Source organism: Pimephales promelas, chromosome 3, assembly GCF_988280905.1.
Source record: "Pimephales promelas chromosome 3, fPimPro1.hap1.1, whole genome shotgun sequence".
Classification (NCBI taxonomy): Eukaryota; Metazoa; Chordata; class Actinopteri; order Cypriniformes; family Leuciscidae; genus Pimephales; species Pimephales promelas.
In genome coordinates, this window is record NC_142771.1 from 4,948,395 (window position 1) to 4,968,960 (window position 20,566).

Sequence of the window (20,566 nt, forward strand, 5' to 3'; positions counted from 1 at the left end):
ATAATTGTTGTGTATATGGACAATGAAAAAAAAATTTTGGTTAAAAATTATTTTCAATTAAATGATATGTTCAAATGCTCAAGCTTTTCCTTGTTTTTTGTTTCTTAAGCTGTTCAATTTATATTGTTAATCTTTTAACTCAACAAACCAAATGGATAAAGTTTTTAACTTTTGAAAAATCTATTAACAGTTAAAAGTAATATTGTCTTTTGTTAATAGGACAATTCATAATTCTTATCTTTTATAGTATACTATTTAATTATATATATATATTATTATTTATTTTATTTTTTTTTTCATTTAAATCGTTTAAAAGTCTTTATAATAAAGTAAAAAAAAAAAAAAAAAAAAAAACATTAACATTCCAAAACATGGAAGTAGCGCAATGCCTTGCCGCGCCCACTTCCGGCAACAGACTGACGCTGTCGTCCCACACTGCTATGACGTCCCGCCCCCTAAACACACATCGCTAAACTGATTGGCTTTCTAGCTTGTGAGAGGCTGTATTTACATTTTGGTTGGTTGGTTGTGCGAAGCGGCAAAACTCCTCTGAGGGAAACCTAGAGCGCGGTAAGCGACGGAGAAATCAACAGTTTCTGCTCAAGAATACGAGTCAAATATTTATTTGAGGACAGACGTTTTTACAATACTCTGGCGACCGCGGGATAAGTGGCACAGATAATCGTTAGTTAGTGTTTGTGTGTTCGTTTGTGTGTGTGTGTGTGTGTGTGAGAGAGAGAGAGAGAGAGAGAGAGAGAGAGAGAGAGAGAAAGAGAAGAAGAAGAAGAAGAGACGAGTGTGTAATGGCGAATTTAAGGAAAGTCTGCACCTCCTCGTTTGACCACGGCGTTCTTCCGAGTTGCCATAATAACAGTACAGTAGTAAGTTTAGTGATCTAGCCAAACTATTTAAAAATAGCGGGGTTATTCTACTCCATTTGGCGCGTGTAATGATGACGCAGTGAATGGTGACGATTCTCTCTGACGAAACAGCAGTCGGCATTGTTTCACGTCACATTTTAGTATCTCCTTAGCTCGCGCAGAACCTCGCGGAATGTGATACAAAAAAGTACCCGAAATCTTTTACACAGTGGAAAACAAAGGTGAGTCGAGCTGGTACTGTGTAGTGGAAAAGTGTGTGCGTGTGTGAGAGAGAGAGAAAGAGAAGAGAAGAGTGTGTTAGTGTGAGATAGATATAGTGTGTGTGTGTGTGTGTGTGTGTGTGTGTGTGTGTGTGTGTGTGTGTGTGTGTGTGTGTGTGTGTGTGTGAGAGAGAGAGAGAGAGGGAAGAGGAGAAGAAAAGAAGACAGAGTGTTAGTGTGTGTGTGTGAGAGAGTGTTTGCAACCCAACATTATAGGGTCAAAATATCCCCACAAAGATGACAATATCCAAAATCCTTGTTCTTGTGGGGAATTCTTTTTATTTTTTTATTTATTTATTTTTTTTGAAAGTGTAAAAATGCGGAAAGTTTTCTGTGCTTCATGAAACATGGTAAAGCTCAATATGGTTATTTAATGTACTTGCATTGAAATAAAACTGAAATTTTCTATGGTCATATGCGGCTGAAACAGGTAGCCTAGACTAGTGCATCCCAAATTTTTATATTACATTATAGTCATTATGTGCTTTAGAAAAATTATTTTTTTCTTTTTGAGAAGGTGTGGCAGTGTACTATCGGCCCCGGTGGCGCGACAAAAGCTTTTGTCTTTAATGGATTTTTATTATTTTTTTCCTTACATTACTTTTACTTTTTTCTTAAAGTAGTTTTGAAACCAATACTTTTATACTCACTTGAGTAAAAAGCTTGAGTTGATACTTCAACTTCTAAAGAAGTCTTCTTAAACCCTAGTATCTATACTTTTACTTAAAGGGTAACTAAACACCAAAACAACTTTTTTTAGTTAATGATCTGTAAGAATGGAGCCTCATAAATGCTGTTCATTGATTCGAGTACATTTTTTGACAATTGAGTATAAAGTGTTTTGATTTTCAAATATATGGTGTAAAAACGTCTGAGTGCTGCCCTCTTCAGGTTAAACGGAAAGCTCCTGCAGTAGGGGTACTTGCTGACGTAGCGAACTCTCAGACGCGACTCTGTCACACCCTTGGTGCGAGCTCACCACGCCCTTGGCAGCCCCTGGTATAAAAGCATCTGGTTCCGTCAAAACTACTGTAGCGAGTCAGGAGTTGATTTATGAGTATTGAAAACGATCAGGATATCATATATTAGTTTAGTACAGTGATCAGGATAGTGACGGAATAGAGGTGGACATGGGCTTCTCCACACGCAGTGCCAAACACTGCTCGTCCTGCATGGACTCCTCCACCGCAGCGGCGTCTTGATGTGAGTGATCATGGATATTTTAATCACAATTTATGGTTAGGATAAAGTTAATCCTCTGTGGTCGACAAACGAGCCGGTGCATTTTGCTGGATTTTTTCACATAGCGGCAGAATATCAATATGAATACATGCCGACAGAGCGCGCGCTATTGAGATCAACTCGACGACAAAACTCATCAGATGCCGGTCGCGATGCGGGAGTTAAGACCGCAGTTTGAGCCAGCGGCTCGAATGGATTTGGCCCTGTGTCTACATACAATTCACCCTCATCCACTTCAGGTGAAGGTGAGGGAGAAAAGTCCTCGACTTCGAATGGCCGCTCTGTTGCAAAGGCAGTTACTTGCGTCACTCCAGTCTCGCTCTATTTTAGAGTCTGACAGCAGCTCTCACTCACGGCGGGTCTCAGGTGCACGCCCCCTAGCCCCGCTGGGGTCTGCCCATTTTTTCAGCATTTTTCAAATATTGCTAGTGGGTGGAGTCAGGCTCTGACCAGGGGTTTAGTTACTCTTTAAGTAATGAATGTGAATACGTTTGACACCTCTGATCATGTATCCTGACTCAAATATCGTGTGTCTAACAGCAAACACTCATAGTCTGAGGATCATCAGTATTAACAGATCCGCTGAAAACACTCTTTATTTCATGACAATAGTTCCTGTTTTCTCCTCTTTTATTATGCTGATGTGTTCTGATTGCCTGTAAATTGACACTTAACTTAGGCTATGTCATTAGTGTGAACAGTCTGTGAGAATTTGTTTGTTGCTGTAATGTAGCCTATGTTTATTTCTTTTTATGCCTTCAGTTTTTTCTTATCATTAATTATGTTTGGAATAATTTACATTATTTTAATCTGTTGTCCATGAGCATAAAACAAACTCAATAACTTCTTTTGATATTTTGGCAGATCACATCATCATTGAAGCTCCACCCACTGTAATTCATCATCAGTGAAGCTCCTCCCACTGCAATTATCTAATAAATGCTGTTCCATCAGCTACAAGTGAAAGAAGAACCACATGTACAAGTAAGAGAATCAGAGGATCAGGAAGAGCTGAAATCTGTAAAGATTGAGTTTATTAAAGAGGACAGTGAGAACACGAGTGATCCAGAACCCTGCAGAATGAAACACACTGAAGATCCTGAAGAACAAAGAGGTTGGTGTCTGTTCATTCATTTATTCATGATGCTGGAGAACATTCATGTTAGAAACATTCAAGCACTTCATCACTTTTAGATAAACAGGTAAACTATGAAATGGCTGCAAAAGTTTTTTTTTTCTTCTTCAAACAAATGGTCAGTAAAGTCCAAAATGCAGGGTTAAAAAATAACCCAACCTGAACTACGCCGCTGGGTCACTATTGGACAGAACACGCGCTGGGTTGGTTTGACCCAAGTGCTAGGTTTCTCCATTTAACCCATATTGTTGGGTCATTAATTTGACCCAACCAGTGGGTGAATTTGACCATCTTACTGGGTCAAGTCTTACTCATGTGCTGGGTTATTTCCTGTCTCATTGCCTTATTAAAATTAGTAACAAATATTAAGCAAGTCTAAACAACTAAGCAAGGCAACAGTGGCAAGGAACCAAAACTCCATCGGGTGATTGAATGGAGAAAAATATTGCAATTCTGTTAACAGATCCTCCTAAATATTACACAATGCACCTTTAAAAGTCATTAAGCAACTCATTTGAACTCTTATACAATTATGATTTCATTGAATTATTAAGAATAGCAACAAACATTTAAATGCATCTAAATATCACAGGGTTTTCTTCAAATTTGACAGAGCATGACTCTTTTCCATTAATTTGATGCACTGCTTTGTGTATTTAATAGAGTTGAGCCGGATACTCGGCTGAAACGAGTATCCGGTACGGATAAAGCACTTTTGTCGAGTACAAATATTATACGAGTAATACGAGTCAATATCTGTGCTCGGATAAAAAAAAGAAAAAAAAAAGTAATGTTGAAATTAGGGCTGAGCGATATATCAATATAAAGAATATATATTTTAAATGTGATATGTAATTAGAGTTTGCGCTGCACGCCTTGCTCCAAGCAAGCTGCTTAGTGCTGACCCAGAGCTCTCTGCACTGCTCCCCGCGCCCCAGTCACTCCTTTTCCACTTTGCGTGCTTGATTAAAGCATGTTATGTTATAACATGAAATAAAGTCTTTCACCTCAGCAAAACGGACTTTGTCCTGTCAGCCGTTATACTGTAACGTTAGTCGTAGCGCACACTCAATTGCACGCGCAAATGCGGCGGCGCGCGCTGGATCGCCTCACTGTATATAAAGTGCAAAAGAAACAAGGAGCATGCAACACTGTTGCGTTGTAAATAACACGAAATAAAAACAAAGCAGGTATGATTTTAATTCTATTCACCAGGAGCAGTTTCAATGTTTCATTAACAGTATTGTCTATTCACCAAGGTAACTGTCATGTCTATATTAACCCCTTAATGCCCCTATTTTTCTTTGTGTTATTTTTTATATTTTTTAAATGAATGTAATGGCTCATACCAACGTTGTATTGACAAAATAAATAAACCAATTAATAAATCACAATTACAATTCCAAGGGAATAATCTGCAATTAAGATTTTTGTCATAATCATGCAGCCCTAAGGTGAAGAAACCTGTTAATTATTTATTCATTTGATTTTGCAAATGTTCATGTTTCAATAAAACTACTTGTGACATGTCATATTTGGCTTTGACTGAACATTTGCTCTCACTTTGCAGAAAAAATATCGGGATATATTTTGTATATTGAAATTCAGCCTAAATATATTGGGATATGACTATTGGTCCATATCACCCAGCCCTAGTTCAGATGAAAACTCTTGTTCGTTACATTTTACTTCATATTTGCAACCACATGTGTTGTATTCATTGTTGCAAAACTTGTTCTGTAGTTCGTTGTTATCGTGATCAAAACCATTGATCTGAAGCTCAATGCTGATGCTGTCATGTAAATAGTTTTCTTATCAGCAATAAATATAACAATTTCTGATCAACCCATATCAATTGCATGCTTAAAATAACATACCGGTTAAAGCCCCGCCCATTTCAAGACTACCCGACCCACTTCCGGGTTTAGGCCCCGCCCAGTCCGAGTACAGATACAGATACAGATAATTCATATGGTTATACAGATACAGATACAGATAATGCTGTACTCGCTCATCCCTAGTATTTAACATGAAAAACAAAATAAGAATTTGAAACAAAGATCACCAGCCTCCAGCAAAGACTCGGTCTCGGTGGCGTGGCCTGGAACAATGGCAAAGGTCTGACGTGTCCCCCTCGTCGCATCCCTGATGCTCCAATCATTTTGTAAATATTCATCCCCACCTTTTGATTACACACAATCACTTAGAGTGTTGCAATATAACTGACATGCATGTTAAACTTTTTTTGTGAAAGTATTTATATTTTTTTATCACAAACATTACCAAATATGGCCAAAATGTCTATTACACATCTAAAGAGACATTTAGCAGTCTAAACTAGTCTGGGATTGAGGATAAGACAAAAACATGATTTGGAAAATGGATTCATGATGCACTTGCTCATTATAAACATTTTGTAAATTTTGAACACAAAAAAGTTATGGACTGCAGCTCAATAAATTAACAAAAATCTATTTAAAAAAATGCATTTTTATGTTGAAAAATATTCCAAACCTAAATTACTTTCATAGTTATCAAGCATATCAAACGTCTACCCTTATTAAAGTAGAAACTCTAAAGCAAAAATTACAGGTTGCATGTGAAGGACCTCTGTGCCTCTGTGGTGGGTCTGAAGCCCTCTCCTCCTCTCCTGTAAGATGGATGGGGGAAGCAGAGTTTGCAGGACCTTCAAAGTCAAAGTCTCCCCTTTCAACATGACATCATGACTTTTGCGTAAACATATACGCCACTTTCGAGTCAGGTGGCGTGTTATCTCCACGCATTTTGTGCTATCCGCGTGTATGCGTATATGTCTACGCCATTAACGTCCGCGTCATTCCGCGTGTCCGAACACGCAGTCAAATCTCCAGTCATAAATGCCATTAACCCCAGTGACGGTTAAGTTTAGGGACGGGGTTGAGGTAAGTCATATCTTTTTTTTACCTAGGATGGTAAGGGAACAGTCATAAATGCCATTAACCCCAGTGACGGTTAGGTTTAGGGACGGGGTTGAGATAAGTCATATATTTATATAACGTTAAGTGAACGGCGTTCATAAACGCGCTGAAAGGCGATTATGCGTCTTGATAGCACGCCAAAAATGGAAATATGAATTGGCGTGTCATACACACGCTAATTCATGAGATCAGTCTGCCCCTTTAGCAGCTAAACAATATGAGCATAATAATAAATAAAGTTTGATTAACATTTAAATAGTATGCTGTAAATAACAATTCATATTTCTAAAGTAGCATTTCTGACTTTTCTGCCCTGGTGTTTAAAATGGCGCTGTTGTGAAAATAGCAAAAATTATTATTTGGCCTCAAACATCGCACACACTTGGTCCATAACCACTGCCTTAATACTAAATTATTCTTAGTAGGTCTACCTCAGGTCTTAACAACTTGTAATGGGTTCAGGGCGAGAACATGCATGAAATCGATTTATTTCTCTTTGCCTCAGTCGCCGTTTGTAAGATTGCACGTCAGATTATTATTATTATTATTTATTTTTTTTGTTTTTGTTGCAAAAACGATCCTGGTTCCGACAATGACGGACATTACAGAAGAAACACGCAGACTGTGCTGGAACTTACCCCCGTTGCTTCTTCTAATGAGAATTTCTTAAATGTGCCTGGAGACTTTCCACACACAACTCACTAGACTTTTTTTTCCCCGCAGTTTTTACGTGCGAGAACTAGGGACTAAAACAGCTTACTGCGCGTGTACGGGTTCATTCAAAACGCTTTCCCCACTTTTAATTACCAAACGTCCACAATAAATACAATATTTACGTGATGAAATTACAAATTAAACTGCTGATATAGCTGGTTTACAACTAACGTGCCATTTATGTTATGTTTATGTTGGCAACACTCGTGTATAACACACAACACATCCTGCAACCTGCTGATCCAGCCAGAGTCGGGCAGAGAGAACCAGTTATCCGCAAGTGAGATAATCGGTGAAGTGTGTTCATGGTGAGTTGGTTACGAGACATATATTTCTTGAATAACAATTAAAAGAACATCACTATAACTCAAATAAGCATGACAAAATTTGTGACTATCTTGACCAGTTTTGCTGCAGTTAAATAAGCCGAGAGTGAAGCGGAATTAGCTAGTAATAATTACGTTACATTGTTACAGTGTAGTTGACTGACTGTCCTTTTAACTTTTGACAATGTGATTGAAGTATTTCTTTAATGCGTGACAGTTATAGCAATGAGACGTATCATCTCTCCTTGGCCTGTTATATAGACCATTTCACAAGATGTAAACAACACTGGTCCAGAAGCACTTCCTGTTTCAGTTTTTTAACACTACATAAAAGCTGGGATAAAATACAACCAACAGAACATTTAAAACTGAATCAAAAAGTTAAACAAACACTCTACACAGTTTGAACATACATATTTACGTAGCCTTTCGAAAACCGGGACGCTTTAATTTCCCAGGACAGGTAATTAAAAAGGACAATCTCGGTAAAACCAGGACAGGTGGCAACCCATACTCTGCTAGATTCCTACTGTTTGTGGTTTGACTATGGAGAACGACTGTGAGACTGAGGAGGTGGGAAACCATCAAATTCTTGATGGACCACAGCCCTACAATTTTGAGCCAGTCAGGCGTGAGAGAGGGGAGGAACGGGGTGGAACGGTAGAACGGTACATGAATTCGTATTGTACCGAAATGGTACGGGCGTCACGTTTCGGTGCATGCATTTACAAGACGTCATACAACTGATGCTTTTGACCATACATCAACATCCGACGTTTTAGGGTACCCTTTAACGTCAGTTAGATGACGCTATCTAATCCTAACCCTACCCCAGACCTAAACCTACCCGCGTCATCTAACTGACGTTAAAGGTAAAGCGTCAGATGGATGATGCCCCAGGATTGTCATCTAACTGACGTTAAAGGGTACCCTAAAACGTTGGATGTTGACATGGTCAAAAGCGTCAGTTAGTTGACATCTTGGGATGAGATTGTGTTACATTTACACTGAGAATAACTGTTATACGGTATAAAAATAAATAAAACTCCTGAGCAAATTAATCAGGCACGAGAGAGAGGAGGAAATTGCCAGAAATCATGGTCCACAAGTAGGGATGGAACGGTACATGTATTCGTATTGAACTGCAACGGTATGGGCGTCACGGTTCGGTGCATGCATTTACACTGAGAATAACTGTTATACGATATAAAAACAAATAAAACTCCTGAGAAAATTGATTATTGTAATTCGGAACTACTGTTAGAAACGCGGGTTCTTTAGGAACACAGGGCCAATCCCAATTCTACCCCTTACCCCTTCACTTTCCCCTAGCCCTACCCCTTCGCCTTCACCTTGACCCTTGAAACAGAGTGGCAATGTGTAGGGGTGAAAATATTTCCCTAAGAAATGGGACACCACTACGCCTCAGTTAAACGTCATTATAAAAGTTGTCGCTAGCGCCTACGTCACAGGAGATGTCACAGGAGATGCGCCGATGTAAGGTAAAATAAAGCCAATTCCCTTCAGCAATTACATTCATCAGTTGCCAGACATGAAATGAATACTTACATTTATGGGTCTCCTTTTTCTCTTGGGCAGCCATTTTGCGTCTGTAGCCTGGGTTAGCAGTGACACTTCTCATACCCCTTCGTTTGAAGTGTGCTCCCGAACAATCTTCGTTTGAAGGGTTATCTGGCCCTTCCCCCTAGCCCTCCCCCTCCAACCAAAAGAGAATTGGAACAGCCCTACCCCTTCACGTGGACGCGCAAAACGGAGGGGAAGGGGAAAGTGAAGGGGTAGAATTGGGATTGGCCCTAAATCTGTAGCTCCGCCTATGCAGTTTTTTGTCAGGTCAACGGCCCAGTGAGTGAGTCAGAGATAGCAGCACTCAGGACGAGTATGGCGAGTTGTGGCAACCCACAAGAGTTAGAGGACCCGCCAGCCTCTTTAAGTTCGCAAGTTTGGGAAAACTTCAGTTTCCAAGTCGGTTCCAATTAAATCAAACTAAATTAAACCAACAAACTTCAAAATTAGGTTACTCACTTGCGCGCAAATCTGAAAAATTAATCTAAAAACATTTCTATATAATTGCTAGTTGACTGCCGTTAGACTAACGGTAACTCTAGGCTTGGTGTCCCTTTTATGACGTCACGCCCAGCCTAGTGGAAGGGAGGAGAGTAAAAAGTACCAACTTTTCATATTATACCTAGTCTCAGCCTCAGACGTCACGCCCACGGAACGTTGGCTAAACGTCTGATGCATATGGTACACTTAACTGGAAACACTTCAGGAATGTCGAAGTCGTCATCTGATTGGTTGAATTTTATCGGATTTCCAGTGTCGCGTTTATTTTCGGTCAGCCGGGAAACAAAGTGCAGACGTGTGATTGCGAAAGAAAAACTGTTGTGTTTATATGAGTGACCTATGTGAGTGACAATGAGCATTAATCAAGATCAGCTAAACGTAGTTGTATGTCCCCTCCTATCTATTATGGAAGATCAAGTGAAGTACTTAATTGCGAAGGGGATATCAGCCGCATTTGTGGGCAAACATGAAACAACAGACGCTGACATCACAGCTGGCCGATTCAGTATTCATATATAGGGCGCACACTGGATTATAAGGCGCATAAGATATTGCAGAGTCAAACGTTTGACTGGGTTTGCATTATGCATCCACTAGATGTGCTAAACTAAAGGCTAAAGGGAATGTAGCGAGTGCGCGTCTTCAGCCGTCAGTCTGAAGGTCTGGCTACGCGAGACTATATTATACCCAGCATTTTGGTATTAATAAAAACATGGCGGTTCTTCTCATTGTTTAGTAAGTACATTGTATTATCTTTGTGAAAAATGTAACCTGCAATTTACACTTTAATAGTTCTCACTATTGCAGAAACATGGGATTTTTGCCTATAAGATTTTTCAACATAATAACTGCAAGATCAGTGTACCTCATTCATGGGAAGTTTCAGGGATGTATAATTCTTTTATAAAAATACATAAATTCTTGTAGTATTTTATAGCAGTTGTCCGTTACTTCTGGGGTAATTTATCTCCATTCATATTTTTCTCTTTGAATTATATAGATTATTTAGAACATTTGAAAATTCTTTTTTTTTTTTCATTTCAGACCTGATGAAAGTGAAGGAGAGAGAAGAACTGGTGGAAGTGAAAGAGGAGAGAGAAGAACTGAGAGAAGTGAAAGAGGAGAGAGAAGAACTGAGAGAAGTGAAAGAGGAGAGAGAAGAACTGAGAGAAGTGAAGGAGGAGAGAGAAGAACTGAGAGAAGTGAAAGAGGAGAGAGAAGAACTGAGAGAAGTGAAGGAGGAGAGAGAAGAACTGAGTGAAGTGAAGGAGGAGAGAGAAGAACTAAGAGAAGTGAAGGAGGAGAGAGAAGAACTGAGTGAAGTGGAGGAGGAACATCATGTCAAACCTGGAGAAAAACCTTTGAGTCGCTCAAAGACTAAAAAGACATATTTAAAGAAAACAAGAGCCAGAACAAGAGAGAAGCCTCAGAGAACAGAAGCTTCACATAGACATCAGAAAACTCACACTGGTGTGAAAGAGTACATGTGCTTTGAGTGTGAGAAGACTTTTGCAACAGGGAATGATTTAAACATACACCAGAAGATCCACACAGGAGAAAAACCTTACAAGTGTTCACACTGTGACAAGAGATTCAGAGATTCATCAGCTCTGAAAACACATGAGAGGATCCACACTGGAGAAAAACCCTACAAGTGTTCACAGTGTGACAACAGATTCAGTCAGTCAACAAATCTGAAAACGCATGAGAAGATCCACACTGGAGAAAAACCTTACAAGTGTTCACACTGTGACAAGAGATTCAGAGATTCATCAGCTCTGAAAACACATGAGAGGATCCACACTGGAGAAAAACCCTACAAGTGTTCACACTGTGACAACAGATTCAGTCAGTCAGCAAATCTGAAAACGCATGAGAAGATCCACACTGGAGAAAAACCTTACAAGTGTTCACACTGTGACAAGAGATTCAGTCATTCATCAGCTCTGAAAACACATGAGAGGATCCACACTGGAGAAAAACCTTACAAGTGTTCACACTGTGACAAGAGATTCAGTCATTCATCAGCTCTGAAAACACATGAGAGGATCCACACTGGAGAAAAACCATACAAGTGTTCACACTGTGACAAGAGATTCAGTCTGTCAGGAAATCTGAAAACACATGAGAAGATCCACACTGGAGAAAAACCTTACAAGTGTTCACACTGTGACAAGAGATTCAGTCTGTCAGGAAATCTGAAAACACATGAGATGATCCACACTGGAGAAAAACCTTACAAGTGTTCACACTGTGACAAGACATTCAGTCTGTCATCATCTCTGAAATCACATGAGAAGATCCACACTGGAGAAAAACCTTAGAAGTGTTCTCATTATGACTAGAGATTCAGTCTGTCAGGAAATCTGAAAACACATGAGAAGGTCCACACTGGAGAAAAACCTTAAAAGTGTTCACACTGTGACAAGAGATTCAGTATGTCAGGAAATCTGAAAATGCATGAGAAGATCCACAGCAGAGAGAAGCTGGCAATACTGTAGTGTTAAACATAATAGTACACGAGACAGTAAGGGCCAATCCCAATTCTACCCCTTACCCCTTTCCTTTCCCCTAGCCCTACCCCTTCGCCTTCCCCTTGACCCTTCAAACAGAGTGGCAATGCGTAGGGGTGAAAATATTCCCCTAAGAAATGGGACACCACTACGCCTCCGTTAAACGTCATTATAAGTCGTCGCTAGCGCCTACGTCACAGGAGATGCGCCGATGTTTATCACAACTTCCAAGATCCCGTCGACAGCTGCAGTTATCTGTCGCGTGGGTTACAGCTATTTTCTTGCATCTTGTGAAGTTCGCAGGAAACAACGGAGACGACGAAAATATGTTGCGGGACTATCGTTAGCAAACTACAGTAATTTTAGCGATTTTTATACAAACGTTTCTGTGAAGAAACTGACCGTAAATATGAACACAATATTGAATGTAACATAAAGCAAATCTATATTTGTCGTTATAATACTTATTAAAGCCACAAATACTTAAATTTATGGGTCTCCTTTGTCGCTTGGGCAGCCAGCCTGGGTTAGCAGTGACACTTCTCATACCCCTTCGTTTGAAGTGTGCTCCCGAAAAATCTTCGTTTGAAGGGCTATCTGGCCCTTCACCCTAGCCCTCCCCCTCCAACCAAAAGAGAATTGGGACAGCCCTACCCCTTCACGTGGACGCGCAAAACGGAGGGGAAGGGGAAAGTGAAGGGGTAAGGGGTAGAATTGGGATTGGCCCTAAATCATCGCAGTTTCTGGGATGCACGTTCCTTCATAGATCAGACTAATGCGGCAAAGTTTGTATTAAAATTTGTTTCTGTGTTTCTATTGTCTCTCTCTTGGGGATGTGGCCACATTCCTTTGAGGTCGCAAAAGTCTGTTATTGGTGACATCGCCACTCAGGATTGGTTTGTTGCCTGATTACCAGGTGGCCAGTTTCTCTGTAGCTGGCTAAGCGACATAAAAGCATATTGAGTAAACACACATTTATAACACAATTAAAAGAAATAACTTGGTTCCTGTGATTACCAACCATGTCATTTTTCAGATGCGTTTTGTTAATGAGAATGCTTTTCACTGCTGTAAACTTACGTTTGAGCATAAACGATTAACTCTTTCATGCATGAATTATGATATCCTCAATCGGGGTTTTTGTTCTCAGAGCATGAAAAACAATATTTTAACTTTTTTGTTTACATTTATTTTTCATAAATATTCTCAGTCCACTTGAGTGAATTGTATGCATTTAACAAACCAATTTATCATGCATTTTAATAAACATTCATTCGTTAATATGAGTGCTATTTTTTTAATGTTTAATCTTCAGTGATGTTGAACTTGCTAGCCAGCTACCTATTGAGTTGCGAGTCATCATCTTACCCAAACATTGGAGTGTCAGTGCTCAACTAAGGCAGAGGCGGCATCTATTTTGGTAAACCGAAGAATGGTGTAATGCAGGGTGCCCAACCCTGCTCCTGCCAATCGACTGTCCTGCACAGTTCATCTCCAACCCTAATTAAACACGCCTGCCTTTAATTTCAAAGTGACCCTGAAGACCTTAATTGGTTGCTTCAGGTGTGTTTGATTAGGGTTGGAGATAAACTGTGCAGGACAGTCGATTGGCAGGAGCAGGGTTGGGCACACCTGGTGTAATGATTCAGTTCGACTCCCAAGACAAGACGAGGCTCGCCCGACTGGCTAATAGGAATGTGGCCCCGTCCATGACACAATTTTCACAGCGGAAAGGACCATTGAACTAACATTGCAAGATATGAAGAAAACACATTATATAACCAATTTTCTCATCTCATGAAAGTAGAGGGACTTTACAGGCAATAGAAAAAGAAATGAACCCCCTTTGTATAGTCCACAACATCTTCAAATATATGCTGCTTGTTTCCAAAACCTTCTCTTATACCTCTTTTCTCTTTCTTCCAAATCACTGGTGGGTTTTTTTTCCCTCCTTCACCCTATTTCTCCATCTTTCCTTCTCTTTTCTCAGCAACTCTTCTTTCAGCTCAGGCTGGCTATCAATTTTAGCCTTCTTTCTTGATAGTCCCTATTCCTTCTCTTTCGTTCCTCGACTGATAGATTCTGCACAAGGCAGGCCCAGCTCAAAGGAGGAAGCTGGTAGTCAACGAGGTACGATAGCACGAGGAGAGGATGAGGTGTATAAAGGCCATTTCCCAGGCTAAGCAGGGAGAGTGGATGAGATGGGAGAGTGTGGAACAACACAAGATGGGCTGGCAAGACCTTTGGTCAATGGAAGAGAGTAGGATCAGTTTCCTTATCAGGTCAACATATTATGAGGATCCCTCTTGTCCTTTGTGTTCATCACCTGCCACATTAAGGCACATATTGACAGAACGTAAGGTGGCTCTTAGCCAAGGTTGGTTTACTTGGTGCCATGACCAAGTACTGCAATGTTTGGCTTTAGCATTGGAAGGCAAGTGTAGTATGACCAATCAGTTGCCAACTGTTCTAGCAAAACATTACATGCACAAGACAATATTCCTCCGCCCAGGTGAGCAATCACCAAGAAAAGGTGTGAACACCAATTCTTGCCCAGGACAACTGGAAGTTGCTAGGGACTGGAAGAATGTGGCTGATCTTGATCAATAGCTTATTTTTCCACCTGAGATTGCCAGCACTAACCTACGACCAGATATTGTTTTGTGGTCTGGATCAGCACTCCTTGTTCACCTTATAGAGTTAACAGTGCAATGGGAGGATGCGGTAGATGATGCATGTGAGAGGAAGAAACTGCGGTATGCTCATCTGGCCACTGAAGCAGAACAGCGAGGATGGAGAGTCCAGGTTTATCCAGTGGAAGTGAGTTGTCAAGGTTTTGTGGCACACTCTACAACCAGGTTCCTCAGAGACGTCGGATTCAATGGCCAAGAGTTTTGTCGCACAGTAAAGAACTTTTCTGAAGCAGCAGAAAGGAGCAGCAACTGGCTGTGGTCAAGTCAAGTCACATTTATTTATATAGCGCTTTTTACAATACAGATTGTATCAAAGTAGCTTCACAGTGATAACATGAAAGTAATACAACACAGATCAATAATATTGTTGAAAATTAAATGTCCCCAACTAAGCAAGCCAAAAGCAAGGCAACAGTGGCAAGGAACCAAAACTCCATCGGGTGATTGAATGGAGAAACAAACCTTGGGAGAACCCAGGCTCAGTCGGGCCAGTTCTCCTCTGGCCAACAAAGGAACAGTGATTACAAAACCAATTGGATCGAAACATTAAAAGAATTGTCCATTTCCATCTGTTTGGATGTCGAAGTAATCAGGCCGGTTTGGAGACGAGATGTTGAGGATCAGTGCCGATGACTGTCGTCTCGATGAGGCCGGCACTTCAGTATGAGTCGGTATGGGTCCAGGCTCAGGTCCACCATTGAGGGTCCCTCGGGATAAACAGAGAAACTGATATTATCGTAGACGCCATCCTTTTGATGTACCAAGTACATCAGGATTTACGGGACGTGTTCCCGGTTCCGGCTGATCTAAACTATGCAGCCTAATTTAAATTTAGGAAGTCTATGCTAGGCCAAAGATATGTGTTTTTAGTCTAGATTTGAACTGACAGAGTGTGTCTGCTTCCCGGACAATGTAAGGAAGATTGTTCCAGAGTTTTGGTGTTAAATCTACCACCAGCAGTCGATTTTGATATTCTAGGTATTACCAATTGGCCAGAGTTTTGAGATAGCAATAGACGTGAAGGATTATAATGCGTTAAGAGCTTGCTCGAGTACTGCAGAGCAAACCAGTTAGTGCTTTAAAAGTAATCAGTAATAATTAAAATTTTATACGATGCTTAATAGGCAGCCAATGCGGGGTTGACAGAACCGGGCTAATATGGTCATACTTTCTGGTTCTGGTAAGAACTCGAGCGGCTGCGTTTTGGACTAGCTGAAGTTTGTTTGTTAAGCGTGCAGGACAACCACCCAATAGAGCATTACAATTATCTAGCCTTGATGTCATGAACGCATGAACAAATTTTTCTGCATTTGTCAATGAGAGCTTATGGCGTAATTTAGATATATTTTTAAGATGGAAAAATGCGGTTCTACAGATACTAGACACATGACTTTAAAATGAGAGATCAGTATTAAAGAGCACATCCAGGTTCCTTACCGACGACGAAGACTTAACAGAGCAGCCATCAAGAGTCACACAGTATTCTAGGCTGTTACATGTGGAAGTTTTTTGTCCAATAATTAGAATCTCTGTTTTTTCAGAATTTAGTAGTACACTGTAAAAAATAAAATCGTAAAAAAAAGGGTCAATTGACTGGCAGCAAAGGGTGCCAAACAAATACCGTAAAAATAAAGTAAAATATCCTAATTTACATTAAGCACAAAAAACATTTTACTGATTTTTTCTTAAATGTTTTACAGAAAAACACTGTTATTTTACAGCTATTATCTGGATTATTACGATCAAACACTCTAACTGTAAAAACAATGCATTATTATGATCAAATACATACATTTTAAAAAAGTCATAAAAAACCATAGTAAAAAACAGTCAATGACTTTCAGCAATGGCTGCCATACAAAAAAAACATAAAATAATGTAAAATAGCCTAATTTAAATAAGTGCAAAAGTAGAAATCCTCATTAAGCTTTTTAACAGAAACACAGAAACAGAATATTTTATTAAGAAAAATGTAAGTGATGTATGATTTACTGTGACTATACATCACTGCATAAGCAACTACACAGTTACTGTCAGTTAAATATAGGAACATGCAGCATTTCATCAGTGTTATTCTGCTCATCCTGAACTGAAGCTCAGGCTCTCTTCAACACAATGGTGACCCACAAAACATACCAGACAGAAACAATTTACATCCCATAAGGCTGTCGCGGTTATGGAATTTCCCTTGCGGTAATATTGAGTGGCTCAATAGCGCGATATGCGGTATTACCGCCATTTATTTATTTATTTAATTTATATGTATTTTTTGCTATATAAATAAAGTTTACGATGTGGACAAAAACGAGGACATTTTCAGTAACCAAAACCGAAACTAAACAGCATCTTCAGTATATACGCATTGAAAGACTTTCACTCAGCGCCCATATTGTTATGACAACGGACTTTGAGCGAGTCATTGAACCGTTCATTCAACGAACACGTTTTAAAAAGATGATTCGTTTAAAGAGATGTAATGAAACAAGATGTTAATTATTTTTAACTTTGAGGTTCAACTTTTCAAGGCTCAGCTGAGCAGCAATGCGTCACATGGGCAACGCTGAACCTTCTACTCTTATTAGAGACCAATATAGTATTGATTCAATGCGTGACTCACTGATTTTATTTCCCCGCGGCTTTCTTGAGCTGTGGGATGCTGACCAGCGCTGCTGCTGACGCACATTTATGGGAAAATACCCGTTAAAATGATGCGGCAAATATTTCGCTTCCCTTTGACACGACAAGCTTTTCACGACTTCAAAGACAGACACAGGTAAGAATCAGCGTATGAATTACTAGAATGGTGATCAACTCTGAACTACTATAAAGTTACACAAAGGCTTTGTTGATTGTCACCATTGTTGAGATTTGTATGTTGAATATTGAACATTTTCTTTATAATAGATAGTTTTCGTAAATTTCAGATTAGAAAAATATTGTTTCAATATTTCAAGATTCATAGGGGAAAGTACAACACTCATAGGTTTTATCTAAAACTTAAGCACGCCTATTTATAATGTAATTTTAACAAATACACTCGGTATTTCTCTGTCATATCAGTGAATCAATCAGGTCACCAGATGTTGACTATAATACCATTGGGCTCTTGACCCGTATATTATTTAAAATGAAACGAATAACTTCTAAGCCTCATCTAAACAATGTAAGGAAATTACATTGATATAAAAATTAGTTTTAATTTAATGCATCCTGATTTTTGAGTGTTTATTTGGTCCAGAAACAGTATAAATTGTCTAAATGAGACCATAAATTATGTTGAAAACATGTCCACAATGGCCACATTTGAATTAGTTTTTAAACTTGTTCGAAGGTTCGATGAATGCAGAACACGTCAAAAAAAGACGTCATAAACTTTCATTCCGGCCCTTCAGGGGATGTCTTTTCAACGTCAGACTTTTGTGACAAAGACGTTGAAAAGACGTCTTTTGGACATCCTTTTGCTTAGTGGGTGCTTCTCTCAGATCATAAGCATGTGAATGTTATTCATGACTTTTGTATTTTGTCTGATGATTAAATTGTTCCCTATGCCGTCCTCTTTACTGTTGCTTAGTGATTTTTGCGTTCTTTATCTACGGCAGTTAACTGTTTATTTCCGGCTGCCGTCGCCGTTCTATCAGCAGCTGTTGCTTAAAGTCCCTATTAGTGTAACTTACAACGCGACAAATACTCGCAATATTAACGCAGAGGAACGGCTAACGTTACATCAGTTCAGCGAGTTCACAAAAGTTAATTTGCATGTGCTTAAAGCCTTGCCGGTTAAACATGTTTGCGTTCACTGCTGATGCGCTGTTCTGAGACTGCGGTCAAGTGGGCCGCACGTGGAAAATACACTGTCAAGCCAGCCGCACCCGGTATCACGACAAGACATGAAATAATCACGTTGGTCCACTTTGGAAAACGTGTAGATGTCACGGTTTAACAAAACCATAAATAGGGCTATACTGCCCTCTTGTGTCAAATTATATTTTTATATTTATTTTTCCAACAAATAAAATAAAAACCCATCCAATAAACCCTTGAACTTAACAGACTCAGTGGTTCAGTTGATAAAGCGTTGGGCTTCAATCAAGAAAACCTGAGTTCAAATCCCGTTCTTGCTTACATTAAATTGTTGTGATTTTATCAAACAAAGTGGCCAAAACATTTCTCCAGCCGACAAGACGTGAAATAATCACTTGGTTCACTTTGGAAAACGTGTAGATGTCACGGTTTCACTCCCTCAAACGTGAAATTTGCACTTAAACTGAAACTTAAACTTATACCATATTGGTTTTCATCAAACCGAGAAAAATGGGATTTTGTTTTATTGACGATCACTGAAAAATGGTCTATTGTTAAAAATGTAAAAAACGTTTTTATTATTTTCAAGGTGAAAAGGATTCATTTGCCTCGATCCACGCCGAAACAAAACGTCTAAATGTCACGTTTTTAATGAAGCAGCCTAAATGGTCCACTTTGGAAAACGTGTAGATGTCACGGTTTAACCCCCTCAAACGTGAAACTTACACGTTTGCGTTAACACGCTCCAGTGGAGAGATACCCGTGTTGACCTATTCTACACGCAATCGCCTCTGCCATAACGACCTATTGGTTTTCATTAAACCGAGAAAAATGGAATTTTGTTTTATGTAGCCTACGATCACTGAGAAATGTTCTATTATTTAAAATGCAAAAAACATTTATTATTTTCAAGGTGAAAAGGATTCATTTGCCTTGATCCGCGCCGAAGAAAACGTCTAAATGTCACGTTTTTAATGAAGCAGCCTAATGAGTAATGTCTATTTTTCCGCAGAGGCGGACAGAGTACACAGCTTTATTACTTGAGTAAAAGTACGGATACCCCTTGCTAAATTTGACTCAAGTACAAGTAAAAGTACTACAGTCAGATGTCTACTTGAGTAAAAGTACTGAAGTACTTGTTTTTAAAAGTACTAGAGTATCAAGAGTACAAAAGTACATTTTCTAAATATTGCATTACAACTGCCACAGTGCTTACATTTATGGACAGAAACGTCCTACATGGAGTTATGAAAAATGTTAAAGTCAATACCTTGGAGAATGTAAAAGGAATTGAAAGTAAAAGCTGAAGGTGATTGCTGATAGGTTGTCCCAATCAGTGGATCCTGCACAATCCAATCACGTTTGAGAGGGAAACAACAATTTGAGGGTTTCCGAGATTTTTCTTATTTCCATTTTTTTTTTTTAGAAGTAGTTACTTTTTACTCATAGTTCTGGATAGAAATGTATTGGAGTAAAGAGTACAATATTTCTCAAATATACTTGAGTAAAGTCATGAGTACTCCCCAAAAATGATACTCGAGTAAAGTACAGATCCTTCAAAATTGTACTTAAGTACTGTACTCATAACCTGCTTTCTGGAATACCCCTCCGGTATCACGACAAGACGTGAACGTTGGTCCACTTTTGAAAACGTGTAGATGTCACAGTTTAAACCCCCTCAAACGTGAAACTTACACTTAAACTGAAACTTACCATCACGACCTATTGGTTTTCATTAAACCGAGAAAAATGGAATTTTGTTTTATTGACGATCACTGAGAAATGGTCTATTATTTAAAATGCAAAAAACATTTATTATTTTCAAGGTGAAAAGGATTAATTTGCCTCGATCCACGGCGAAAAAAACGTCTAAATGTCACATTTTTAATGAAGCAGCCTAAATAGTCCACTTTGGAAAATGTGTAGATGTCACGGTTTAACCCCCTCAAACGTGAAACT

At 39.3% G+C, this 20,566-nt stretch overlaps 1 protein-coding gene across 1 annotated transcript; it reads left to right on the forward strand.

Annotated features, from left to right (window-relative positions):
- The first annotated feature begins 552 nt into the window (after positions 1-552).
- LOC120463223 (uncharacterized) lies at positions 553-13,377 on the forward strand. The gene is made up of 3 exons (XM_089129121.1): positions 553-1,102; positions 3,248-3,497; positions 10,645-13,377. The coding sequence occupies exons 2-3, from the start codon at positions 3,323-3,325 to the stop codon at positions 11,922-11,924; spliced, it is 1,455 nt and encodes a 484-aa protein (XP_088985247.1). The 5' UTR covers positions 553-1,102; positions 3,248-3,322; the 3' UTR covers positions 11,925-13,377.
- Positions 13,378-20,566: the final 7,189 nt, after the last annotated feature.

Coding starts and splice junctions, on each gene's coding strand:
- LOC120463223 (XM_089129121.1), top strand. CDS start 3,323: ATGCTGTTCCATCAGCTACAAGTGAAAGAAGAACCACATGTACAAGTA. Junction 3,498..10,644: donor AGATCCTGAAGAACAAAGAG/GTTGGTGTCTGT, acceptor TTTTCATTTCAG/ACCTGATGAAAGTGAAGGAG.